The following is a 27,709-nucleotide window of genomic DNA, read 5'->3' on the forward strand; positions in this document are numbered from 1 at the left end:
CATCCTCCTGGGTTCTTCATTAAGGAACTATGTTTACTATATTTACTACATACTTACTATGTTTATCTGAGTCAATTTTCTAACTTGTTGCACATCATCCTTTGACTATTTATTCATAGGGTGAAAAAGGTGAAAAAAGGTGTTCACCAGGTGCTGTGATGTGAAGAGGCAGGTTAAAAAGCAGGATATATAGTATAATCTTATTTTTGGAAAAACACAGTATGTTTTTTTTAAAAAAAGATTTTATTTATTTCTTCATGAGAGACAGAGACAGAGACACAGGCAGAGGGAGAAGCAGGCTCCATGCAGGGAGCCAATCTCGGGTCTCTCTCTGTGTGTCTCTCTCTCTGTCTACCTCTCTCTCTGTGTGTCTCTCATGAATAAATAAATTTAAAAATCTTTTTTAAAAGATTTATTTATTTACTCATAGAGACAGAGAGACAGAGAGAGAGAGAGAGAGGCAGAGACAGGCAGAGGGAGAAGCAGGCACCATGCATAGAGCCTGACGTGGGACTCGATCCAGGGTCTCCAGGATCACGCCCTAGGCTGCAGGTGGCACTAAACCGCTGCACCACCAGGGCTGCCCTAAATTTTAAAATCTTAAAAAAAAAAAACAACTTTCCACTTAAAAATTTTTTTCCCTCTGAATCAGCCCATTTAATATCGCAGAGTATTTTCTCTGCTCCCAGACAGGCAGCATTTCCTCCCTGTTGGTAGTTTCTTACTGTCCTTGCTTGGGTCTCACTGAACTCCCTCTCAGCCAAGGTAGTTCTGGCTCTTCAGAGACCTGGTACCTTCCCATCTGGTTTTAATTGGGCATGTCGAGGCTAGCTTTGGGTCATCCAAAGATTACTAATGTGTTTCAGTGCTCATTTTATTTTTTTACTTTTTTTAGGAACCAAAAGAAATTTATGTGTAAATTTTTTTACTTGACTAGTGGGGAGAACCAAGAAACATTATACCAAGAAACGATCGACTAAGACCCCACTAATAGTCTTTAAGCCGGTTCATGCAAAAGAATAAGCAGAGTAGCTCTTGATTATTAGGTTAGAAAGATGTCCTTCTGCAGATCTTACAATTGCACAAGGACATACACTTAACCACAGGGGTCCGTGCAAGTAGCATCTGTAGACCTAGTTGAGTCACAGCTTCTAGAGTGCTAGTCCTTGCCTACTTACATAGCTGTTTCACTACTCTTGTTCAATTCCTTGTTGGCTTCTTTCTTTTTCTTTTCCTTTGTTGGTTTTCAACTTTTTTTTTCCTGTGGCTTTTTCTTCTGCTCTTCTCGTCAGCTCCTTTCTCTCTTCCATGGTTGCCTTCTCTTTTTTTATCATGAACACTGGTGTAAACTTTCTTATAGCTTTACCAGTTCAAGCAATTTCTTTCTTTCTTTATTTTATTTTATTTATTTTATTTTTTATTTATTTTATTATTTTATTTTATTTATTTTATTTTATTATTTTATTTTATTTTATTTTATTTTATTTTATTTTATTTTATTTTATTTTATTTTATTTTAATTATTTTATTTATTTTTAGTTCAAGCAATTTCAATGGCAAAAAAAATTGTATCCTGGGAGCAAAGATAGTGTTTTACTCAATGTAGCCCAGAGAACAATCCAGTCGCAGCAAAGGACCATAGTTAGTCTTCTACAATTCTGTCAAACGTCACACAGAATGGCCTCCACTTCTCTTTAACTGATTCTGATTTGAGCTCTTCTGAGTCCAACCCATTGATCCTGAGTTTCTCAAAATTTTCTCAAAACTTGGAATAGATTTGGTCATCTACTCTGGTGAGTTTCAGGAACTGTGAGTCAACTGATGAAATCAGCTTATAGCTGATGTCAGCATGCTGCATTGCTTTGAGATGCCCAAGCCATCTCAATATCAGGATCGTTGAAGTAAAACCTGGCAAGGAGAGAAAGAGCATGTGCCACAGACACCAGTTCCCTGGAAACCGGCTCAGCAGTCCCACTAGTCAACTCCATGCTGCCACTCACAAAGTAAGCACCCATTTCCCAGAAATGACTATTTGTGTGCTCTTTCTGCAGCTGGATAGAAAGGGAGGGCTTGTTTTATTTATTTTAACCTAGTATCACTTTGGTTTAAAAAAAAAAACTGTAAGCAATCACACATTTTTGCTTTTGCATTACCTTTCATTCCAAATCAAAATCAGGATTTACCCAATTTTCAAGTAAAAATGGAGGCAAGAAAAATTTTTTTAAATGACTGACAGCTGTTTTATGCATTTCAAGTAGTATACGAAGTTTACAAATTGACCAGGGAATCTGGGTAAAATGTGATTAAAATATGCAAAGCTAGGTCTACTCTAAATAATCATGGTTGCAAGTATGCAAAATAAATATATAGTCTCTATAAAAAGTTCAGACTTGGGGTGCCTGGGTGGCTCAGTATGTTGAGGTCTGACTCTTGATTTCAGCTTGGGTCATGATCTCAGGATCATGAGATTAAGCCCGTTCTCTGGCAACATGCTCAGGGGATTCTGCTTGAGATTCTTTCTTGCCCTTTCTCTCTGCCCTTTCCCACACTCATGCGTACTCCCCCCTCTAAAATAAATAAATATATTTTTTAAAGATTTTATTATTTATTCATGATAGTCACGCACAGAGAGAGAGAGAGAGAGAGAGAGAGAGAGGCAGAGACATAGGCAGAGGGAGAAGCAGGCTCCATGCAGGGAGCCTGACGTGGGATTCGATCCCGGGTCTCCAGGATCGCGCCCTGGGCCAAAGGCAGGTGCTAAACTGCTGCGCCACCCAGGGAACCCCTAAAATAAATAAATCTTTAAAAAATAAAAATAAGGGATGCCTCTGTGTGGTTAAGTGGTTGAGCGGTTGCCTTTGGCTCAGGTTGTGATCCCGGGGTAAGAGAGGAGTTCCACATCAGGCTCCCCCAGAGGGAGCCTGCTTCTCCCTATGCCTATGTCTCTGTGTCTCTCTGTGTGTCTCTCATGAATAAATAAATAAAATCTTTTTAAAAAATAAAAACAAATAAAAAGAAGTTCAGAGTTAAATTATCATTTCACCTATTTAACCAACAGCAAAAAATTAGTGACAAAAATACACCAATTGAAAAAAAAAAAAAAAACAAAACAAAAATACACCAATTGCTAATGTAGAGAAACTTTCAATTATTTATTTTGCACTACCAGGTTAATCTCTTCAAGTAGAGAATAAATATTTTAGATTAAAAAAATTTTTTTTAATATTTTTTACATTTATTTGTTTGAGAAAGAGAAAGCAGGGGGCCCCACTGACTATGGGGCCAAGGCTCAATCTCATAACCCTGACATCATGACCTGAGCCGAAATCCAAAGTCAGAAGCTAAACTGACAGAGCCACCCAGGCACCTCTTTTGATTTTTTATTTTTTAAAGATTTTATTTATTTATTCATGAGAGACACAGAGAGAGACACAGGCAGAGGGAGAAGCAGGCTCCATGCAGGTGCCCGATGTGGGACTCGATCCCAAATCCTGGGATCACACCCTGAGTCAAAGGCAGATGCTCAACCACTGAGCCATCCAGGCGTCCCTGATTTTGTTTTAAATAAGCAAGCCCTATGCCCAACATAGGTAAGACTCTTTTTTTTTTTTTAAGATTTTATTTATTTATTCATAGACGCAGAGAGAGAGAGAGAGAGAGAGAGGCAGAGAGAGAAGCAGGCTCCACGCAGAGAGCCTGATGTGGGACTCAATCCAGGGTCTCCAGGATCACGCCGTGGGCTGCAGGCGGCGCTAAACCGCTGTGCCATCAGGGCTGCCCCACAGGTAAGACTCTTAACCCTGAGATCAAGAGTTGCATGCTCTACAGTCTGAGTCAAACAGGTGCTCCTTTTATTAATTTTTTTTAAGTATGGGATTTTTTTTGGGGGGGGGGTTCTTTTTTAAATGCTGAAATCTAGTGGTCATTGCCTAAGATGAGTCAGATCAATTTTGTGTTGTAGGATACACAAAGATATACATCTTTGTCCCCGAAATCTATTGTCTGCCTTGTTGGCTGTTTGGCCCCAAACAAAACAAATAAACAAAAACACTGTGAAAAATACCTAAGTTAGGACACCCCCCGTGACTCAGCAGTTGAGCCTCTGCCTTCAGCCCAGGGTGTGATCCTGGAGTCCCAGGATCGAGTCCGACGTCGGGCTCCCTGCATGGAGCCTGCTTCTCCCTCTGCCTGTGTCTCTGCCTCTTTCTCTGTGTCTTTCATGAATAAATAAATAAAATCTTTAAAAAAAAATTGTCAAACTGTGGTTAAAAACTGTATTTTAAAAAGTATTATCTGTAAATCCACCTTAATGAAGTAGATTTTTTAAAAAGCCAATAGAATTTGTTTTGATCACTTCCCCAGATTCATCAGTGATTATAAGGCGTTCCATTTCCTATTTGTGGAATGAGTGTCCTACAGACAATACTTACTGAGCCATTGCTTTGTGCCCGACACTGCTCCAGGAGCTTTGCATGTATAAGCTATTTAACGCACCAACAATCTCATGAGATGTGGATAAACCCAAGTTAGATGAGAGAACGGAGTACAGAGAGGTTACTTGCCTAAGATTCGTAAATGACATAGAGGCGATTGACCTACATAGGCTTCAGGTGGTTTTTAGTAACTACAGTATATTATCTCCTCCCGATTTTTTTTTTTTATTTTTTATTTTTTTTGAGTAGGCTTGAGGCGCCTCGGTGGCTCAGTCTGGTAAGCCTGAGCTTGATTTTGGCTCAGGTCATGATTTCCGAGTCCTGGGACTGAGCCTCACATCAGGCTCTGCACTCAGCAGGGAGTCTGCTTGAGGACTGTCTCTCCCTATGCCCCCACCCTTGGTTAGCTTTCTCTCTCTAATAAATCTTTATTTTTTTTAAAAGACTTTATTTATTCGAGAGAGAGAGAGGCAGAGACACAACACAGGCAGAGGGAGAAGCAGGCTCCATGATGTGGGACTCGATCCTGGGCCTCCAGGATCATGCCCTGAGCTGAAGGTGGCGCTAAACCGCTGAGCCACCTGGGCTGCCCTCTAATAAATCTTTAAAAACAAAAACAAATAAGCTCCTCAAGCCCAAATAATACAATTAAAAAATGGGCAGACGACATGAACAGACATTTTCCAAAGAAGACATCCATGTGGGGGTCCTGGGTGGCTCAGTCGGTTAAGTGTCTGCCTTGGGCTCAGGTCATGGTCCCAGAGTCCTGGGATCAAGCCCCAAGTCAGGCTCCCTGCTCAGTGGAGAATCTGCTTCTCCCACTCCCTCTGCTGTTTCCCCTGCTTGTGCTCTCTGGATTTCTCTGTCACATAAAATAAATAAATTAAATCTTAAAAAAAAAAAAAAGGCATCCAGGTGGCCAATAGATACGTGAAAAGATGCTCAACATCACTCATCAGGAAAATACAAATCAAAACTACAATGAGCTACACTTCACACTTCTCAGAATGGCTAAAATTAAAAACAGAAGAAACAAGTGTTGGTGAAGATATGGAGAAAAAGGAACACTTGTGCACTGTTGGTGGGAATGCAAACTGTTGCAGCCACTCTGAAAAATAGAGGTTCCTCAAAGAGTTAAAAATAGAACTACCCTATCATCTAGCAATCACACTACTGGGTATTTACCCAAAGAATACAAAAACACTAATTCAAATGGATACATGCACCCTTATGTTTACTGTAGCATAAAGCATAATAAACATAATAGCCAAATTACAGAAGCAGCCAGCTCAAGTATCCATCGATTGATGAATGGATAAAGGTGCGGTATATATACATAATGGAATATTTGAGCCATCAAAAGAATGAAACCTTGCCAGTGGTAACATGGATGCAGCTAAAGAATGTAATGCTAAGCAAAGTCAGTCAGAGAAAGACAAATACCATATGATTTTACTCATATGTAGAATTTAAGAAACGAAACAACAACAACAAAAAGACAAACCAAGAAACAGACTTAACTACAGAGAACAAATCGGTGGTTGCCAAGAGAAATGAGTGGAGAAATAAGGATTAAGAGTACATTTATCGTGATGAGCACTGAGTACTGGAGCAGATTGTCGAATCACTATACACCTGAAACAAATGTAACACTACATCTTAAACACACTGGAATAAAAAAATAACTTATGGAGCGCGTGGGTGGCTCAGTGGTTGAATGTCTGCCTTCGGTTCAGGTTATGATCCCAGGGTCGTGGGATTGAGTCCTGCATCAGGCTCTTTCTCCAGGGGGTCTGTTTCTCCCTCTGCCTGTTGTCTCTGCCTCTCTCTCATGAATAAATAAAATCCTTAAAAATTTTTTAATTAAAAAAACAGTAATTTCAGAAACCCAGCCCCAGCTTCTTTACTTTAAAAAAAAATAAAGGTAAGGCAATGGGGTGGCTCAGCTGGTTAAGCATCCAACTAATGTGGCTCAGGTCCTGATCTCAGGATTGTGAGATGCTGCTTTTTTCTCTCTCCCTCTCAGGGGGGAAAAAAAATCTTAGCATTTAAGGACCTCTTCCAAAACCAGGGGTACTTGGCTGGCTCAGCTGGTGGAGTGTGCGACTCTTGATCTTGGGATTGTGAGTTCAAGCCCAATGCTGGGTGTAGAGAATACTTAAAAATAAGATATCAAAAAGAGAAAGAAAGAGAAAAGAAAGAAAAAAAGAAAGAAAGAAAGAAAGAAAGAAAGAAAGAAAGAAAGAAAGAAAGAAAAGAAAGAAAACCTCTCCTAAAACTAGATAGGCAAATTATGTAAGAAAAGTTAAGATTTAGTGTAATTATGTACAAACCCAATTTTTTTTTAAAGATTTTATTTATTTATTCATGAGAGACACAGAGGGGCAGAGACAAAGGCAGAGGGAGAAACAGGCTCCTTATACAGGGAGCCTGATGCTGGACTCCATCCCAGATCTCCGGGATCATGACCCAAGCCAAAGGCGGATGTGCAACCACTGAGCTCTCCAGGTGCTCCACAAACCCAATTTCAACCAAAGTCAAGATTCATTCATTCAATGGATAGTCACTGAGCATCTTGCCAGGTGCTCTTGGGTACTGAAGATCTGCATATGACAAGAACTCAGAATAAGGACTTAAAATTCATTTGTAATAAAAACACCCAACATGTTATATATCTGACACACATAATTTCATTTAGTCCTTATAACAATTCTGCAAGACAGCTATGAATAGGCCCAAATGAGGACCATAAGGTTCAGAGAGAAGGAGTCATCAGCCCAAGTGGCAAATGGATGAACCAGGACTATGGACCAGTCAACCTGTCAGCTGGTGCTCTTCCACTACACATGGCCTGAAGCTCCCTAACTCGACAGATGACATCATGCTTGGTTTGAAGCAGTGCCCTAGTCCCTTACATAGATTAACTTTCCTCAAAGTCTGCCCCTGGGAATACTGCTTCTGTTAGGTCAGGGTCCTAGTTGCAAGTAAGAGAAGCCAACTTTGGTTAAACAAAAAACATATCACTGAAAGGACATTGGGTATCTCAGAGAATTTTGAGGAGGTCTAGAGAGACCAGTCTAAGACTAAACTTAGAAAAAGAAATGCCCAAATTCATGTCATCAAACTGGCATGATGAAACTGTGCCATCACCAGCAAGCACCACAGAACACCCTGCAACAGGAACAGTTTTACAGCTTTCCCACATGACCACGTCCCAAATGCAAAGGAGTCAAGGAAGTTTTCTAAATTGTCTGGGAGAAGCAGGACTGTTTTGGCTACTAATCCCCAAACCCGGCAAGAGTACTCAACAGGAGCTTGGTAGACGAGACAGAAACCATGCTTAATATCCAAATATCCACGGTGAATGCTAGTAGCTATTTCACAAAATGGCAAAGAGGCAGAAACAGGTTTCTCTACTGCAGGACTTCTTCAGTTTTGTTTTTTTTTTTTAAAGATTTTATTTATTTATTCATGAGAGAGAGAGAGAGAGAGAGAAAGAGGCAGAGACACAAGCAGAGGGAGAAGCAGGCTCCATGCAAGGAGCCCGGCGTGGGACTTGATCCCGGGTCTCCAGGATCAGGCCCTGGGCTGAAGACGGTGCTAAACCACTGAGCCACCCGGGCTGCCCTCTTCAGAGTTTTTAATAAACTTTGGAGAATGGAGAATCTCCAAGAGGAGGATATAATAGTTCCCAAACATTGGTGATCACAGAATCTTTATTTCTGTAACAGGTTACATGGGATGGGAAGGGGTGGTAGGGTTCATCCTCAAGTGCTACCCATCGCTGCCTCCCACTAGGTATCACTCATGTGACTTCCAAAAGCTCCTACTCCCTCCTCTGGTTCCCCTAACTGAACTCTATTTCAAGAGCCCATATCTGTCGCCTGGACTGTAGCAGAGCTCCCAACTGCCTACCCCTTCAGTCCACAGTAGTCACTGTCATCGAGTGCAAATCCAGTTGTCACTTCCCTATCAAAACATTTGGTGGCTTCCCACTGTCCTCACAGTACTCCTGACCCCCGGTTCCTACTTACTTCCAATTTCATCTCTCACCATGACCCTTCTCCAAAACTCCATGCTGTGGCCACACTCAAAAACTGTCTTGTGTGTCACCCCCCCACCGCCCCCCATGACCCTTCAGACCCATTTAGAAAGAACTTCTTTAGAGAGCCCAGTGTGGGCTGAACCCCCTTCCTCTGGGCATCTACACTTTTAACTTTCATAGCACTTATACCACATGCTAATTTCCTCAATCAATGGTCTGTATTCCCCCACCAGTTCCAAGGGGGCAAAGTTTTCCTCATACATTTTCTATACCTTCATACCCAACCAAGCACTTGCCACATAAATGGCAGTCTGCAAAAGTGAGGAAAGAGCACCCCTAAAACTTTCCAGCAAGACACTTTTTTCTTTCACTTTTGTCTCTCACACAATCAGGACTTGCGTAACCATCATACACTAAAAATGTGCTTTTAAAATGTTTCATGATGCAGACAAGATGCTCTTCCAATTTTTAGAGGATAAAAGAAAAATGAAACTGAAGAATGTAACTCGAGTTTCTATGGTTTTAGCAGGAAGAAATGACGGGAACTGTCAATGCTGAGGGCAGAGCATCCATCAGTTACAATGATTCTTAGCTCAGTCTGTATAAAATGTCAATCAAGGGGTGCCTGGCTGGCATGGTGTGAAAAATGTGACTCGAGCTTGTCATGAGTTCGAGTCCCACATGGGTGTAGAGATTAAAAAAAAAACACCTGAAAGAAAATGTCAATCAAGAGTTTCATTCTAGGGGGATCCCTGGGTGGTGCAGCGGTTTGGCGCCTGCCTTTGGCCCAGGGCGCGATCCTGGAGACCTGGGATCAAATCCCACATCGGGCTCCCGGGGCGTGGAGCCTGCACCCTCTGCCTGTGTCTCTGCCTCTCTCTCTCTCTGTGTGACTATCATAAATAAATAAAAAAATTAAAAAAAGAAAAAAAAGAGTTTCGTTCTAGGGAAGCCAGAGTGGCTCAGTGGTTGAGGGTCTGCTTCTGCTCAGGGCATGATCCTGAAGTCCTGGGATCCAGTCCCACATCTTCTCCCTCTGCCTATGTCTCTGCCCGTCTCTCATGAATAAATAAAATCTTAAAAAAAAAAAAAGAGTCCATTCTTTTTTTTTTTTTAAGATTTTATTTACTTATTCATGAGAGACATAGAGAGAGAGAGAGTCAGAGACACAGGGAGAGGGAGAAGCAGGCTCCATGCAGGGAGCCTGATGTGGGACTCGATCCCAGGTCTCCAGGATCAGGCTCTGGGCTGAAGGCGGCTCTAAACCGCTGAGCCACCCGGGCTACCCCAAGAGTCCATTCCTAAAGGAGGAAAGAGCTCTTCAATCAACAGCAGTAATAGGGAATCACAAGCCTTGATGTTTTCAGTGAGGCTGCTTAAAAGTTAAATACCTAGAACCATTTTAGGTTTCTTATCATTAGGGGCCAAATATCTTTTCTCTTTCCATTTAGTCCACTATTTAGGAGTTTGCTTGGTTCATAAGATAAGCAGAATTTCCTCAATTAAAATGTTGATGGGGAACCCTGGGTGGCACAGCGGTTTGGCGCCTGCCTTTGGCCCAGGGCGCAATCCTGGAGACCCGGGATTGAATCCCATGTCGGGCTCCCGGTGCATGGAGCCTGCCTCTCCCTCTGCCTATGTCTCTGCCTCTCTCTCTCTCTCTAACTATCATAAATAAAAAAAAATAAAAAAAAAAATGTTGATGTTGGGTAAAGTTCCAACAGGGAATTGTTTGTTTTCTAACTTTTAGGATTTGGTTTAACAACTAGATTTACAGAGCACTGACTCTAGCATATGATATAAATCTGGATAGTTGGCACTACACTTATTTCATAAATGAGGAAACTAATACATAATTTGCCTAAAGTTACAAAACAAGCAAGCAGTACAACTGAGATTCAAATCCAGTCTGGAGTCAGAATCCACACTCGTAACTATCACATTCTAATGGCTCCTGAATTAAGTTTAACACACAAGCATCTTTTCAATCGGAGACTTAGATCCTGGTGCTAGTACTGTCTTTAATAAGTTGTGGAAAGCCAGAATGAAGACACTCTAAACATCCGAAGACTGTCTTCCCCACTTGTAATCTCTGGCTGGACTCAACCAGTAATTTCCAGATAGTGTGGAAGGGGACATGAGAGGGTAAGGGTGGTGGTAAAGAGAAGCTAGCCAAATGAGGATTCTTTGTCCATTTCAACCAGAGCAGACTTTTTTGGCAAATGAATTGTTCTGCTAGAAGCATAAGGATGAAAAATCTTTGGAACAAAAGTTTCTTTCTTGGAGCCATCAGATTCCAAGCAGTCTAACATCAAGAAATCTTTGAATGCATGCAAAGTATATGTACACACACAGGTGTATTTTTCTAGGGGAGAAGAGTCAAGGCTTTCATTAAATATTAAAAGTAGTTGATTACTCCAAAAAGGATTAAGGACCTATAAAATCCCTCTTCTACTTTATATTCTTAGAGGAAATGGTCAATCCAAATTAATAAAGCACAATGGAGGAAACCTGCATTTCCTGATTAGGAGGCAAATGTCATTACACAATGATGAGTAGGACTATTAAAGGACTATCATAGCTTAATAAACTGATATCTACAATTGCTACTTGCTCTACTAGACAGAGTTAAAAGATTTCTCATTTGGAACGAGGCTGTTTCTGACACACGCGGTATGTTTTTAACATTTTTAAGCGTTACAGACTTTCCATGAATAAAGGAAAAAAGCCCGATCACTAATTATATATAAAGTATTTATTTTTATACACATATTTACCTACAAAATTTACAGAAAATCAAACAGTGCCGAGTATATAGAATACCCTCTGATGACTCTGTAGGAGCAGAGGGTCTTATTGCTGCAGTTTCAAGAATAAAATCTTATAGATGGGAAAGCCAAGATGAACACAGTTAAGTTAAATGGTAGCCTTGTTAAAAAGTTTTTGTCCTGTGAGTGAATTTTCAGCTTTATGTTAAGTGGAATTTAAAAGACTGCTCATGAAATAATTTAAACCTTTTCAAAATCTTCTAATAAACAGGTAAAAGGCACCTCCAGTTCTTTAAAATATTTACAGCAATCCCAATAGTTTAAGATTAAGGGCAATTATAGTACAGGTGGCTAAGATGCATACACAGTATGTCATTAACACTCTCGGAACAGTGAGAATTGTAGACTCTGGTTTGGGGCGCCGCTCCCAAGTCACCCCCGTGATGGAGCAGCTGATCAATTACACCCGTGCAACACTAGTGTAACAGCACGTCCACCACGGCATAAGATCCAATTATCTAAAACAAGGACTATCAAATTCCCAGACAGCACATAATTTATAACTAAACTTATATATTCAGAAGCCTTTGCAGTGTTCTTAAAATTATTTTAAAAATATAAAGTATATTTAACATTGAAGGAAAACAACCAACTGGAAACATTTACCACAAGAGTGGCTGAAGTTCACTATCTGGTTTAACAAAAATGGTTTCTCAGAACATCTATAATTTCTTACAATATGATGGAGACGAGTCTTCCTCAGTTTACGCCCAATCCGATGTTTTTCTTGCATTATGATTAAAACAGAGGGGTGTGAGAATGAAAGGCACAGCTACGTGTGATAGCTGGTTTTGAAGAGCTGTGGGGATGGCAAACAGATGCTCGTAAGATACTGGTGCAGAACAATGTCCACATAATGCTTCCCTCTTTGACACTGGCATTGATTTGCTATTTACAGTAGTTTGCAAAAATACATTATAAAAACTGGATGAGGTTCTGTTTCTAAGTTTAACTTAGTAACATACAGACATACTTCATCTGCAAAAGTCTCTGCAGGGTCTGAAGTACTAAAGTGACACTAATACTGTAACACAGATAATCAAAGGTACCAAGCACGGAGGACGTGAGTCATCATCATCAAGATCATCTGAGTAAATATTGCACACTTCTTGTCAGTTGTTGCTATGACCTTCATATATCCAACTGTAAAAGGAATCCTTTATGGCTTTTTGCTGTATCACTTATTTGAAGAAAGGCTGTTTTAGGTCCCATAATAATGAGTGAAGATTGTCACTGAACATGAGGCCTGGGTTTCAAAATGAGTTTTCCTGTCTGTAAAAATGGGGGAAAAAAATTTTTTTTTTCAGTAATCAATTCCATTAAAAAAATCACCACTTATCCATAAACTTTGAAGTGCACTTAAAAGGTACGAGAACACCTCTCTATATTCAATCAAGATTAAGCAATTAATAGTTAATGTTCTCAAAGTTTTGTGTGGAGCTTTCTTTCGAAAATCTTCATTACTTTAAAACAATGTATTTGATGAACTCCCCAGTCCACTGGCTTCCCTATAAATCAGGCAATCAATCCAATGTATATAAACCAATTTATGCTCCTTGCCAAATGAAGTTTATAAAATAAACGTACTTGCGCATAAACATTTTTCCTTTACCAACACTAAATTTTTACTTTCAGATAAAAATGTAAACAAATGGGATCCCTGGGTGGCGCAGCGGTTTGGCGCCTGCCTTTGGCCCAGGACGCGATCCTGGAGACCCAGGATCGAATACCACATCGGGCTCCCGGTGCATGGAGCCTGCTTCTCCCTCTGCCTGTGTCTCTGCCTCTCTCTCTCTCTCTGTGACTATCATGAATAAATAAATAAAATCTTAAAAAAAAAAAAATTGTAAACAAATGACTGGAGTGAACACTGATGCTTATACACTGCTGTTCAGGGGACTTCTTCTTTTTGGTAATTCCTTGATATGCAGGTAGAACTTTTTCCACTGTTTTTTTTTTTTTTAATTTTTTTAAATTTTTATTTATTTATGATAGTTACAGAGAGAGAGAGAGAGGCAGAGACACAGGCAGAGGGAGAAGCAGGCTCCATGCACCGGGAGCCCGATGTGGGATTCGATCCCGGGTCTCCAGGATCACGCCCTGGGCTAAAGGCAGGCGCCAAACCGCTGCGCCACCCAGGGATCCCTTTTTCCACTGTTTTATTAAGGTATAATTTATTTATTTTTTTTTTTAAGGTATAATTTAAATACAGTAAGATGCTAACCCTTGCATACAGTTTTACAAGTTTTAAGAAATATATACACCCACTGCCCGAGTGGCTCAGTCAGTTAAACGTCCTACTCTTAATTCTGACACAGGTCACAATATTGAGCCCACATCAGGCTCTGTGCTCGGTGCCTAGCCTGCTTGAGATTCTCTCCCTTTGCCTCTCCCCGCCTGTATGTTAACTAGGCAAAAATCTTAATATACACACAATATACACTCACAGCCACCACCCAGAGCAGGATACAGAACATCACCACCACCCAGAAAGTCCCTCCAGGCCCTTTTTTGGTCAATGGCAGCCCCACTCCTTATGTAGACATAACCATTTCCCAAAAATTTTGCCTGTCTGTGGTCTTTAAACAAATGGAATCAGAGTGTGTTCTTTGACATCTACTTCTTTCACTCAATGTAATTCTGCCATTCATCTGTTACTATGTTTCAGTAATTTGTACTATTTTATACTGTTATTTTGATATAAAATATACAATATTTCACTGTACGAATAGACCCCATTTGTTTTATCCATGGTTTTAATCTATTTTAAACTACATGAATATGATATTAATGTAATCTCATTATTAAAAAACTAGGGATGCCTGAGTGGCTCAGGGCGTGATCCCAGGGTCAGGGGATCAAATCACGCATCAGGCTACCTATGGGGAGCCTGCTTCTCCCTCTGCCTGTGTCTCTGTCTCTCTGTGTCTCTCATAAATAAATAAAAATCTTAAAAAAAATCAAATATGAGGGTGCCTGCCTGGCTCAGCCAGTGAAGCATATGACTTCTTCAAGCTCCACGTTGGGTACAGGATTACTTAAAAAAAATAAACAAGAAATTAAAATAATTTTCAAATATAGATAAGCTAAAATCCTTTCCATCTATCTCAAATTCTAGCCCTCTTAAAGAAGAAACCAGTTTTAGCATGAATCCTTCCAGATTGTGTTCTATAGATTTACATTCCCATATACAAATAATAAAAAGAACTTGTGTCAGGCTCCGTGCTCAAAGGGAGTCTGAGTGAGATTCTCTCCCTTTCTTGTTGCCTTTCTTCCCCGTATTCTCTCAAATAAATAAATAAGTCTTAAAAAAAAAAAAATCTGGTGTTTCTAATGTGCTAAAATACGAGGGTAAAACATACCACTTGGGATTTGTTTCAAAATAATCTAATGGAGGAAAAGTGGGCAGGGGTGCACATGAAATAAGAATGGCCATGAGCTGATTATTGTTGACACTGACCAATGGGTATTCATTATACTCTTCATTTTTTTGTTTGGAAATTTTCATAATTAAAACTTTTTTATGGACAAAGAAGATATATATACATCATAAAATACATACATATATACATATATAAACACAATGGATTATTATTTAGATTTTAAAAAAGAATGAAATCTTGCCACTTACAACAACATAGATAGAGCTAGAAACTATAATGCTAAGCCAAAAAGAAATAGATAAATACTGTACAGTTTCACTCATTGTGCCATTTAAGAAAAAACAGGGGCGTTTGGGTGGCTCAGTTGGCTAAGCATCTGCCTTCGGCTCAAGTCATGATCATGAGTTTTAGGATCAAGCCCCGCACTGGGTTCCCTGCTCAGTGGGGAGTCTGCTTCTCCCTCTGCCTCTCACCTCACTTGTGCTCTCTCTCTCTTTCAAAAGAATAAAATCTTAAAAAAAAAAAAAAAAAAAAAGCAAAGGAAAAAAAATATAAATTAAGAAACAGGCCCTTAATTGTGGAGAACAAACTGATGAGTACTAGTGGGGAGGTGGCGGGGGGCAGTGGTGGTGGTGAAATAGGTGATGGGGCCGGGGGGGGGGGGTACATTTGTTATGAGCATGGGATGATGTACGGAACTGCTGAATCACTATACAGTACACCTGAAACTAATATAACATTGTATATTAGTTAACTATACTGGAATTAAAAAGAAAATAGTACTGGGGAAAAAAATCTTTAAAAAAAAAAAAAAGATACCAAATTGAGTGTATTGTTTAATAATTTCCTTCTTGTACCTAACATTATGTCTTGAAAGATCCTTGCACGTCCAAATTTATAGATTTACCATAGGTTCTTATGATGTGGCTATACCAAAGCTTATTTTACCCTGTCCCTGTTGAGAAACCTAAAACCTGTTTCCATTTTTTCCCTACTCCAAAGGATGTTGCAACTTACTACCTCATACCTGCCTCCTTATGTGAAATGTGATGGTTCCCACCAAAGGTAGGGGTACCAAAGGTAGATGGGGAGAAGTAGAATGGTTAGGTTATGAGGCATGCCAAATTTTCATTTTATAAGAATGATGAAAACTGCTTTCCAACATGGCAATACATTCTCATCAAGTAGAGCATGGGAGTGCATCTACTCCACCACCGTAATGAAGTTTTTTTTTTTTAAGGTTTATCTATTTATTCATGAGAGACACAGAGAGAAGCAAAGACATAGGCAGAGGGAAAAGCAGTCTCCCCACAGGGAGCCTAATGCAGTACTCAATCCCCAAACTCCAGGATTACGCTGAAGGCAGACACTCAACCGCTGAGCCAACCAGGTGTCCCACTGTACTGAAGTTTTAACTTATGTCAGTGACAGATAGGTAAGACAAACGGAAATTCAGTTTTACTGTGCATTTCCCCAATTACAAATGAGGCTATTTGTTTTCCCACGTCTATGTTAAGATTTACTTTTCCCACTTTTTCTTTTTTTTTTAAGATTTTATTTATTCCTGAGAGATACAGGTCGGGGGGGGGGGGGGGCGGGCAGAGACACAGGCAGAGGGAGAAACAGGCTCCATGCAGGGAGCCTGACTTGGAACTCGATCCCAGGTCTCCAGGATCACAACCTGGGCTGAAAGTGACACTAAACCACTGAGCCACCCGGGCTGCCCTCCCATTTTTCAAATTTACGATTTTTAAAAAATTTTAAATAGGTCTGGTTTCTATCCTCTGTTAGACATCTTAGAAATATTTTCTTCTTCTTTAAAAAAAATATTTTCCAGTAATATCTACACCCAATGTGGGGCTCGAACTCAACCCTGAGATTAAGAATCACGTGTTCTTTGACTGAGCCAGCCAGCCGGATGCCACACAAATACTTCTCATCAGTGCTCACTTTCTTGCTTTTTGGTGTACAAAGTTTTCAAATATTGGTTCAATTAAAGGTATCCAAACTCTTCCATGGCAGTGTTTTTGTTTTGGGTCTTACAAAGGAGCTTTTCTATACCAAGATCTACACCTTGGGGCATCTGAGTGGTGCAGTGGGTTGAACATCCACTTCCTGGTTTTGATTGCGGTTGTGATCTCCAGCCCTGTGTTGGGACTCCACACTCAGCAAGGACTCTGCTTGGGTTTCTCACTCCCTGTACCACTCCCCTGACTAATGTGTGTGCATGTGCCACTCTCTCTAATAAATAAATTAATTAAAAAAAAAACCAGAACACACATTTATATTTTCTTCTAATGCTTTAATTATGGGATGAGTTGTCTTTTTAAATATATTTAAGACTTCATGGGGTGGGGGGGGAGTCCCTGGGTGGCTCAGCAGTTTGTTTGATTTTTTTTTTTTTTTTTTTTGGTTCAGCAGTTTGGCACCTGCCTTTGGCCCAGGGTGCAATCCTGGAGTCCCAGGATTGAGTCTCGCGATGGGCTCCCTGCATGGAGCCTGCTTCTCCCTCTGCCTGTGTCTCTGCCTCTCTTTCTCTCTATGTCTATCAAGAATGAATGAATGAATGAATGAATGAATGAATAAATAAATTTTAAAAAAGGACTTCATCTGGAATTTAGTCTTTTTAATTGATGCGAAGCAGAGATCTAAATTCATTTTTTTCAAATGAAAAACTGTCTCAACACTACTAGCCCTCGACTTGAAATACTATCCTTATCCTCTAATTTTTAAAAAATCAAAGTGTTGGGCAGCTCGGGTGGCTCAGCGGTTTAGTGCTGCCTTCAGCCCAGGGCCTGATCCTGGAGACCCGAGATAGAGTCCATGTCAGGCTCCCTGCATGGAGCCTGCTTCTCCCTCTGCCTGTGTCTCTGCCTCTTATGAATAAATAAATAAAATCTTAAAAAAAAAAAATCAGAGTGTTTAGTCTTTATTCTCTTCACTGATCCAGGGGCCCCCTGCCTTAATATCTTTTTTTTTTTTTTGCTCTTTATTCTAGTTTTCTAAACTAGGTGTTATTTAATAGTTTTTTTTAACTGAAGGTAAAAATACTTTTATAAATAAGCAAATCAAATCTGTGACATACTCTTAATATGCCTATATGTTATTAATTTTAAAAACACAGTCGGTTTGTATGTGCATCTGTCAATTAACTTGAGATGCAATTTAAAATCCTACATATGGGGATGCCTGGGGGACTCAGTCGGTTAAATGTCTGCCTTGGGCTCAGGTCACGATCCCAGGGTCCTGGGATTGAGCCCAGTGTGGGGCTCCCTGCTCAGAGGGAAGTCTGCTTCTCCCTCTCTTTATACGCCTCCTGTGCTCATGTTTGCTCGCTCTCTCAAAATCTTTTTAAAAATAAAATCCTAGGGACGCCTGGGTGGCTCAGCAGTTGAGCATCTGCCTTTGACTCATGGCATCATCCCAGAGTCCCAGGATTGAGTCCCACATCGGGCTTCCTGCTTGGAGTCTGCTTCTGCTTCTCTCTCTGCCTCTCTCTCTCTCTCTCTCTCTCTCTGTCTCTCATGAATAAATGAATAAAATCTTTAAACAAAAATAAAATAAAATCCTACATACAGAGTACCATTAGAGAGTTTACAAATCCAACACCCAACAAGCCGTTTTTCGCCAATAATGACCACTCTATATATAGTTTAAGATGACTTCAATCATAACACACATTATGATTTTATATCATTAGGAAAGATCAAAATGGCACCTGGCTGGCTCAGTGGTAGAACATATGACTTAATCTCAGGATCATGAGTTCAAGCCCCACATTGGGCATAAAGCTTACTTAAAAAAAAAATTACAGTCAACTCTATCAGTTGAACTGTATGATACTACAGATTATTAGATGCACCTCGATTTCTGAGATGTAAATATGGGTATTAGGATCAATGCTATAAGAATATTTCCACTATTAATCCATGTAATTTATCAAAGTCTGCTTTATTTAAGCCAAAAGATTTCAGTCCTTTCATGCACATGTATAATTTTCTAATATAAGCAATACTCACATCATCACAAGACATATTGTATTCTGCTAATACAGTTCGACATCGAGCAGCTATACTGAAAAAATGTGGTCAAAGGAAAATTTATCATATGAAGAATAAGCTTTTAAAACAACATCTAGATGATCAAGAAGGTGCTTTAATTTTACTCAGAGAATAAAAGTCAATTCTGATAAAGGATACATTGATGGTGCAACAACCCTCTTGTGTATTCCAGCAAAGAACAAGCCTATTAGAGTGATACAGCTAATGGTGAAAAACGGGTGATTCCATAATGATGTGAAGAAAGACACCTGGAAAAGAAGAGTTTGAAACATAAAAATGTTTAAAATCTCAGAATACTAATTCTTACCTCCCCACTTGTGCATAAATATATCTAACATTTGAATCATCTGAAATACGAAGATTTGAATAATTTAAAATAATCCCAGTTGTTTAGCTGTGTCATAAAAATAGAAATGTTTCGTATCTTTAATGTAGCAAAATAATATAGCAATGTTCCCTCTATTCATTCCAAAGAGTTGAACCATTACAAATTCATTCTTCTAATCAAAAACCAAAGGGCACATGAGATGAAGACTGGATGTTATACTATATGTTGACAAACTGAATTTAAATAAAAATTTTTAAAATTAAAAAAAAATAATCAAAAAACATCCTACCAAAAATATTTACTGAACCCTTCCTGATAAGGAGCAATTTAAAAAGCACAAGACTAGGACACCTGACTGGCTCAATGGAATGTGTGACTCCTGATCTCGGGGTTTTGAGCTCAAGCCTGATTTTGAGTATAGAGACTACTAAAAAAACAAAACAAAACAAAACAAAAATAAAACTTAAAACAAAGTACAGGATTGGGGTGTCTGGCTAGCTCAGTTGGTAGAATATATCTCTTGATCTCAGGGTTGTGAGTTGAAGCCCCGCGTTGGGCATAAAGATTACATACATACATACATACGTATATAAAAGCACAAGATTAAGTTCCACAACAGTAGAGATGCTGTCTTGTGCATCACTGTTTTCCCAACATCTGAAACAGTGCTTGGCAAACATAGGTGCTCAACCAATACTGTTGAATGAGTGCAGATGAAGGAGGTCTCTGATCTGAAGTCAATGAATACACAAAAGTGATCTAGTTACTCTCCCTGTTAAAAAGCTTCTTTATGAGAATTGGGTAGACTCTGCCATTCATAGTCTGGTCCCAATTTAACCATCTCCTGCTGCATCTGCATAGACACTACCATATTCCTTCTCTCCTCTTACGTGGAGACTCATCCCTCCCTCCCTCTCTGTGGGAGCAAAAAATGAGTGGTTTTGAAGCTACTGAAATTTATTTTTTATTTTATTTTTATTTTTAAAAAATTTTATTTATTTATTCATGAGAAACACAGAGAGGAGAGAGAGAGAGGGGCAGAGACACAGGCAGAGGGAGAAGCAGGCTCCATGCAGGGAGCCCGATGTGGGACTCGATCCCGGGTCTCCAGGATCACGTAAACTGCTGAGCCACCTGGGCTGCCCAAAGCTACTGAAATTTAAATAGCCAGATGACACTCAAGCAGGGAAACATGATTAGTAGCTATCTATAAAGAACGAGGGTTTAGGGGTACCTGGGTGGCTCAGTCAGAAGAGCATGTGGCTCTTGATCTTGGAGTTGTTTGAGCCCACATGGGGTATAGAGATTACTTAAATAAAACTTAAAAGGGGGTGCTGGTGGCTCACTCAGTCAAGTGTCTGACTCTTAGTTAAAGCTCGGGTCATATTCTCAGGGTTGTGAGATCGAGCTCCACGTGCTCAGTGGTGTGTCTGCTTCAGATTCTCTCTCTCCCTCTGCCCCTTCCCCTGTTCATCTCTTTCTCTCTCTAAAACAAATAAATAAATCTTAAAAAAAAAAAAGAAAAAAGAGTGTTTAAGAGAAACAAAGAGCTGATTTCAGATCTGGGCATAATCAGATGATAGCAAGAAACAAGACAACATGAATATGGTGGAGATAAGGGTCCAGGATCCAGGACTGGAACAAGAATGGGCACTGAAGGCTGGGGAACAGAACTGTAGATTGAAGGAGAGATGATGTTTAGAGTCTGGAGAAAGAAATCAGATGGACCAGGAACTAAATGAGAGCAACAGAATTAAGCCAGAGGCATCGATACTCCACTCTCATACCAAGAGATGTGTACATATTTCAAGACTGAGAGCTAAACTTATAAAAAACACCAGGTAGCTAGCCCAGCATGCTATCGGTTAAATAAATTTGTCAAATGAAGAAACGAGAGGCTGAAAACATCAGGAGGGAAGAAGCTCCCAGAAGGATGAAATTCTGAAAAAGAAGTTAATATTCCAGAGGAATGTCTTCTTAAACCTTTAATTCCCAAAGGCCAGCTAGATTTCACATGGCCTGCACAGTTTAAGCACATATAGTGTCGTATGTGTTAATTTTAATTAGATCCGTCAACATCAGCCTTCTTTCCTCCATGGCAATAATCAACTACATCTAGGTATCAGTTTCCCCCCTTTAGATCAGGCATTCATGTGCTTTCCAGTTTGCTCTGTTGCTTCTCTCCTTGGGTTCTTCCAGATAGTCATGCACTGGCTTTTGAGTCTGCAACTCTTGCTACAGAAACAATTGCTGTTTAAAACGCCTATCAGCTTTGAGGTTATTAAATACTGAAATAAAGAGCTAACCCTTAGGCTAATAGTTATATTCTCACCTAATTTAGAAAATTACATTAACTACAGAGTTTTGGGCCTATTTCAAATTACATTTAATTCTGTGTTTTATTAAGATCTCAACTAGCTGAAATCAGCTTATATTTTTCCCAATTAGAAGTCAGATTCATTTCCCAAGATAGATCTTTTCAATCTTCTTGCCAGCCTCCTTACTTTTCCCCTGAAGATGAGTACCAAGCACAGCCCTAAGATCAGACTTTTATAAATCAACACACAAGAGAGTTTCCTATCTGCCATAAAAACTCTTCTATTAACGCAAAATTCCATCACCAAATTCCCCTACCTCCTATTCTTTTATAGCTCCACCTCAATGGATTAAGTCAGGGAGACTACATGCTAAATAAATCCCTGGCTGCCTGAAATGCCATTTGGACTGCTGACAAAAGCTTTGCTATTAGGTTTTTCTTCTGTATAACCTAACAAGTTATAAATAAAGCTACTGTAATAGTCTACCTAATTACAGTTTTAAAAAGGATGTGGGTTTAAGATTTAAGAAAATGACGTTATTATTATTACCTAAATAAAGCTGCACCAAGGGAAAAATCTTCACTGAAAAATTGGAGACTACTGTTTCTCTAATAAAACAAACACTTCAGTTTGAAATTAAGGCACAAGTTAGTAGAAAGAAGTAGAATTCTGAAAAACATGCTATCAGATTTCATCAAAGGATGCTTCGAGAAATAACATTATGAAATTTTTTATTGCATTTGATATAGGGATGTTCTTGTACAGTGCCCAATGGGAGATCTCTTAGTGTTTCCTATATTAAATTCAGGCAGGAAATTTTTTTGAGATAAATGTGGAGAACAAAACCTTTGCTAGCTTATGGAACTCATACATGTGTTCTTTTCACAAAGTAGAAAAACCATGGAACGGTGACTTTATTGATCAGGTAACTCAGAGACTAATTTATAACTCAGTTTGGGCAAGTGTGGTGTCCCACATGGCCTTGTCTGTGACCTGGTTTCCTTCCTGTTTTTGACCCTCTAGTCTAATTGTCTTTTATCCACCATCTTGACTTTTTATTACATTAATATTTTGCTATTTTATCATAGGTCTCCTGCAAAGTCATCTCAAATGCTTTGTGGGATAAAGAAAGGTCCTACCAAAGATTAGTCTTAGAAGAAAATGGTATTTTACAATTTTCTAAAGCTGGAACACACGATACTAAATGGACAAAGGAGAATAAAGACAATGTTTACATTGAAATAGGTAAAAATGTGTGACTATGACATATATAAAATGACATGTAAAAAGTTCAGAAATGAATGAGAAGTAGCATAGTGTTATTTCTCATGCATTTTTCCTTGTAAAAGATACTTATCTACAGTGGCCAAAGTTTTTCTTAAGCAAATTAATATAAAGCATATATTTAATATACTGTTCAATATCACTACTAGTAATAATAGGAAGCATCTGAGTAATACTTTACAATGAACAAAGCACTGCTACATTATCTCATTTAATCCATTAAAGATTTTAAATCAAAACTTCTACCTTTTGTGTCTCGGGATCTATTAACCAGTTCCAGGCACCAGTAGCTGTACAGACAGATACCACTATAAGAAGCACTGATGAAAGATAAACACGAAATTAGTAAGGAAATAAGCTGTTAATAAATTTATACTAATACCACCAGTTCCTAATAAATGACAGCCAAAGGATGCAGCACTTTATTAAATGGAAAATGCATTCGACTGAGGAATTAAGAAACTTGCTGTATGGCCTTCGGGAATTCTCTTTAAATACTGTGAACCTCAGTAATTGAGGATGATAGTGTCCCTATTATTACTTCAGTCAGAACTTACCAAGATTTATGAAATCAAAAGCCGTAGGAACTTTGGATGGCTTTGTGCTGATTTTGCAGATCTTGTAAATTTAAATTAAAAAACAAAAACAAAAAAACCAACAAAAAAACACCTCTCATTTTCTACTGTAAATAAACCAAACAAAGACTCTTTTATGAACGCACTGACTAGAGGATTTTGCTGGAAGACAACTGCTTGCATTGAGTTAAACATCGGTTGGTGTGATCAGGAATGTGGAGTACCAGATTTTCTTCAGAGACTTAAAGGAAGATCAGGGTAAAAATCTGACAGTAGAGCTCAGTAAAGTTTTTCTCCCCACTAAGCTAGAATTATTTTAAGAATTCTAAATAGATCCTAAGCAAAATGTAAGAATGAATGGTATAGAGGCACCTGGTTGACTTAGTTGGTGGAGCGTGTGACTCTTGATCTCAGGGCTGTAGGTTTGAGCTCCATGCTGGGTGTAAATTACTTAAAAAGTAAAATCTGGGCAGCTCAGCGGTTTAGTGCCGCCTTCAGCCCAGGGCATGATCCTGGAGACCCAGGATCGAGTCCAGTGTCGGGCTCCCTGCATGGAGCCTGCTTCTCCCTCTGCCTGTGTCTCTGCCTCTCCCTCTCTCTGTCTCTCATGAATAAATAAATAAAATCTTTAAAAAAAAAAAAAAAATTAAAATCTCAGGAGTGCCTGGATGGCTCAGTCAGTTAAGCATCTGTCTGCCTTCAGCTCAGGTATGATCTCAGGGTCCTGGGATTGAGCCCTGTATTGCATCAAGCTTCCTGCTCAGCGAGGAGCCTTCTTCTCCCTCTGCTCCCCCACCCCACTTGTGCTCTCTCTACCTTGCTCACTCTCCCTCTCAAATAAATAAATAAAATCTTAAAAAATTTTTTAAAAAGGTAATAAATGGTACTACTAGAAAATAATAAAAGGGCACCAAGTCCTAGTTAACATTCTGGGTATCAAGTTACTGTCCTTCAGTTAAGACACATATAGTTTTAAAATATAAAGATCGAAAAATAAAAATAAAAATAAAATAAAATATAAAGATCAAGATTCAAAAAGCAACTTAACCTAGAAGTCCTAGTGATATTCTTTTAGAAGAGGCAAATCACAGGAAAACAATCTCATTTTAGGTATTTAAGTACACAATCAAAATTTTAAAATTACATTCTCAGCTCAGATTAAACTCAATTTCTTATAAAGCTGTGTTTCCAATAAGCAATGCACTACACAGACTGTTCTTTTGAAAAATGAAGCAAAATCAAAATCAAACTCACTGGAAGGGACCTCATACACATACTTTTGATTGGTATATTAACCAAGCTGATTTATATGTAAGCACTGAGACCATGAATCACAGAAAAAGTAAAGTAAATTCACTGTCTTATATTTTATGAGATACCACTGGATCATTTTAAAAGATTTTCAAGTAGTAGTGAAATAAGGTTTTGGGAGGATTCTTCCCTAAACCAAGGTATCTAAAAAAATCACTCTTTGTAAATTCTGACATATCAGAATTCTCAGAGCATATGAATGAAACTTTGCAGATAGATCTAAGAAAAATATCACAAAAAATCCTGACACAGAAAAAGGTTCCTAACTTCAATAGTGCTCTTTGGTCCCACAAACTGAATTATACTGTGAAATAAAGTATCTATTCAACATGTGCTGTTGTACTTCCCTTTTGACAAGAAGTTCAATCATACACATCCAAGAAACTAAGTCTGGTCCCAACACAAGTTAGCAAAACATTTTGTTTGCTAAGGTCATCACTTGCATTTCCTAAGTATTTCCACTGAGCAATCATCACAATTCTTTCAAATCATATTTGATAGTAGTCACGACATTTTGAATAGACAGTTATAACGTGAATTTGTTTTGTAGGATATACTGCAAAGCAATACAATCATGCTCTACTAAAATCGACCAAGGGTAATTTCATAACCTTGGCAAGTATATGTTAAATAGGATTTTCCTTGGGGCACCAGGGTGGCTCAGTCAGTTAAGTAGTTGCCTTTGCTCAGGTCATGATCTCAGGGTCTTGGGATCAAGCCCAGCATCTCAGGTCTCTGCTCACCAAGGAGCCTGCTTCTCTCTCTGCTTCTGCTCTCTCACTGGTGCCCGCGCTCTCTCTCTCCCTAATAAAAACCTTTGAAAAAAAATATGTGATTTTCCTTAACAGAACTTTATTTCAATAGTTTGTAGGCAAATTTAAAAGTTGCTAAGCAGGGCAGCCTGTGTGGCTCAGCGGTTTAGCGCCATCTTCAGCCCAGGGCCTGATCCTGGGCACCCAGGATGGAGTCCCGCGTTGGGCTCCTTGCATGGAGCCTGCTTCTCCCTCTCTCTCTCTCTCTCTCTCTCTCTCATGAATAAATAAATAAAATATTAAAAAAAACCAAAACTGCTAAACAAGTTCCTGAAATCACATGTCATTTATCAATATGTAATATTTAATAAAAAAAACTGTATGTATTTTAATGGAAAAATGAAAACCCAACCATACAAAATATATGTTCTTTTAGCATGGGCAGTTCCCTTTCCTAAAGATTTCTTTGGTGGGGGTGCCTGGCTGGCTCAGGCCGTAGAGCCTTTGACTCTTGATCTCAAGGCTGTGTGTTTGAACGCCACATTGGGTGTAGAAATTACTTAAAAATAAAATCTTAAAAAATTTTTTTTTCTTTAGGATGCATTGTTTACAAAGTCAAATAAATTTAAAACCGTTAAAACAAAGGAAATCTCATGGTTTAGTAAAGCATTTGTTAGTCAAAACTCTTACACAAAAGCAAATCATTGTTAGGCAGGGATAAAAGTACCAATTGTGGGTTTATTTTCCCTGGGGGAAAAAAAAACATTCAAGAACTTACTTCTCCAACGCCCGGTGGCAGGTTGCAAACAGTGAATATATTCTGTAAGTCTTCTCTCAAAAGCCTTGAGATCTAGGTAAAAAGATTTCAATTTTCCAATTAGCTCTCTGACTAGTTTGAATCTCTTAAGATGACATTTCAGATATACTCTAACCGCTTCAGGTCTTCACACAGCAGCTCACACGTTTCACTGCACTGTCTACTTCGTTTCCTAGGGCAGCTCTGAGTACTGGACAAAACCATCAGGTTTCTTTGATTCCAATTTCGCCTATAAGGAAACTGGTCCGCCTTTAGGAGCTTCGTAACGTGCCGTGTGGACCGGCCGCGGCAGCGCCAAGGGCCGGCACCCTGGGGGCGCCAATAAAGGGAGCACGGTCAGGTCCGGTCAGGTCAGGTCAGGTCAGGTCGAGGTGTGACCCTGCGGGGGCCCAGAGCTGTCCGTGACAACGACGTCTCCCCTGTCGGCAGAGTCCGACGGGGTCTGCCGTTCCGCAACCACCCGATTCCGAGTTCTAGCCCCCGGTTGTACTTAGGGGCTGTGCCGGGTGTCGGGTCCTTCTGCATTTCCCACGCGGCTACGGGGGCTGCGGAAAGGCTCCCCCCCCCCCCCCCCCCGCCGCGGCCACCTGTGACCTGCCGACGGGCCGGGGCCACCACCCCGCGGTCGCGCCTTCTAACTTCAGGAGACCGAGAAGCACGGCCGGGACGCGGCGGCTGACCAGAAACCGCAGCAGGAACCACGGTGCAACTCCCGGGGTCACCGCGGTAACATCAAGTAAACGACGGCCACGCAAAAGCGCAAAATGCAGGACGCTGGCTAATGAGTAAAAAGCAAAAGTAGCCGTCGCGAGGGGCTCCCGGGCGCCCACCCACGTCCGGCCGGCCCGCGGCCCCCGGCCCATCCGTCGCGGCCCCCGGCCCCCGGCCCTCCCGCCTCCCCGCGGCCCCCGGCCCATCCGTCGCGGCCCCCGGCCCATCCTTCGCGGCCCCCGGCCCCCGGCCCTCCCGCCTCCCCGCGGCCCCCGGCCCATCCTTCGCGGCCCCCGGCCCATCCTTCGCGGCCCCCGGCCCTCCCGCCTCCCCGCGGCCCCCGGCCCATCCGTCGCGGCCCCCGGCCCATCCTTCGCGGCCCCCGGCCCCTCCGTCGCGGCCTCCTCTCCCCGGGGCGGGGTCTCCGCGACTCCAACCCCTCCAGAGCCCCGCCAGCTTCCGGGAAGCGCCCGGGCCACCCCGGAGGCCCACCGTACCTTCCGCCTGCTCCAGCGAGTTCATGTCGGGCGGCAGCTGCGGTCACTGCCGCGGCCCCGTCCGCATCGCAGCTCCGCGGCCCCCGCCCGGCCCGCAGCGCCAACTCCCACCTCTAACCGCCTCCCTCCGCCCCTCCGCGTCGCACCGCCCCTTGCTTACACCCGCTACGCTCATTGGGCATCTCTGCCCGACCCCACAACTAAGACGAGTTCCTATTGGCTAGCTCCGTGCACCGGCCTCGGGGCCGGCGTCGGACGGTCAGCCGGAGGGACCAAGAACTGCCGGCGGCCGGGCTGCTGTAACGCTGGCGCCGCCTCCTGCCTCGGGGAGGAACTGCAGCCTCTCCGAGCCAGCTCGCTCCTCAG

General features: G+C 40.7%; 1 protein-coding gene across 5 annotated transcripts; it reads right to left on the reverse strand.

Annotated features, from left to right (window-relative positions):
* Positions 1-856: 856 nt before the first annotated feature.
* CNEP1R1 (CTD nuclear envelope phosphatase 1 regulatory subunit 1) lies at positions 857-27,495 on the reverse strand. 5 transcript variants are annotated; one of them, XR_007407584.1, is made up of 8 exons: positions 27,344-27,479; positions 26,097-26,168; positions 22,927-23,000; positions 18,889-18,998; positions 18,709-18,763; positions 12,356-12,578; positions 11,983-12,105; positions 857-7,036 (listed from the first exon to the last, which is right to left on the reverse strand). XR_007407584.1 is itself a non-coding variant. In XM_025447560.3 (6 exons), exons 1-6 carry the CDS (start codon positions 27,366-27,368, stop codon positions 12,537-12,539), a joined length of 378 nt encoding a protein of 125 aa, XP_025303345.1. In that variant the 5' UTR covers positions 27,369-27,495; the 3' UTR covers positions 11,216-12,536. The 5 variants fall into 5 exon arrangements, 2 of the variants coding, with proteins under 2 accessions (XP_025303345.1, XP_025303347.1); XR_007407582.1 differs by having other exon boundaries at positions 11,983-12,578; XR_004814150.2 differs by lacking the exon at positions 857-7,036 and having other exon boundaries at positions 11,216-12,105.
* Positions 27,496-27,709: the final 214 nt, after the last annotated feature.

Source organism: Canis lupus, chromosome 2 (genome assembly GCF_003254725.2).
Source record: "Canis lupus dingo isolate Sandy chromosome 2, ASM325472v2, whole genome shotgun sequence".
NCBI lineage: Eukaryota > Metazoa > Chordata > Mammalia > Carnivora > Canidae > Canis > Canis lupus.

Bases quoted from the DNA above. Each gene is read 5' to 3' on its own strand.
- CNEP1R1 (XM_025447560.3), bottom strand. From the start codon at position 27,368: ATGAACTCGCTGGAGCAGGCGGAAG. The intron at 18,764-18,888 runs GTATCCTTTATC...ACATTTTTTCAG, and splicing joins AGGGTTGTTGCACCATCAAT to TATAGCTGCTCGATGTCGAA. The intron at 12,579-18,708 runs GTGAGTATTGCT...CCATTTTTACAG, and splicing joins ACAATATGTCTTGTGATGAT to ACAGGAAAACTCATTTTGAA.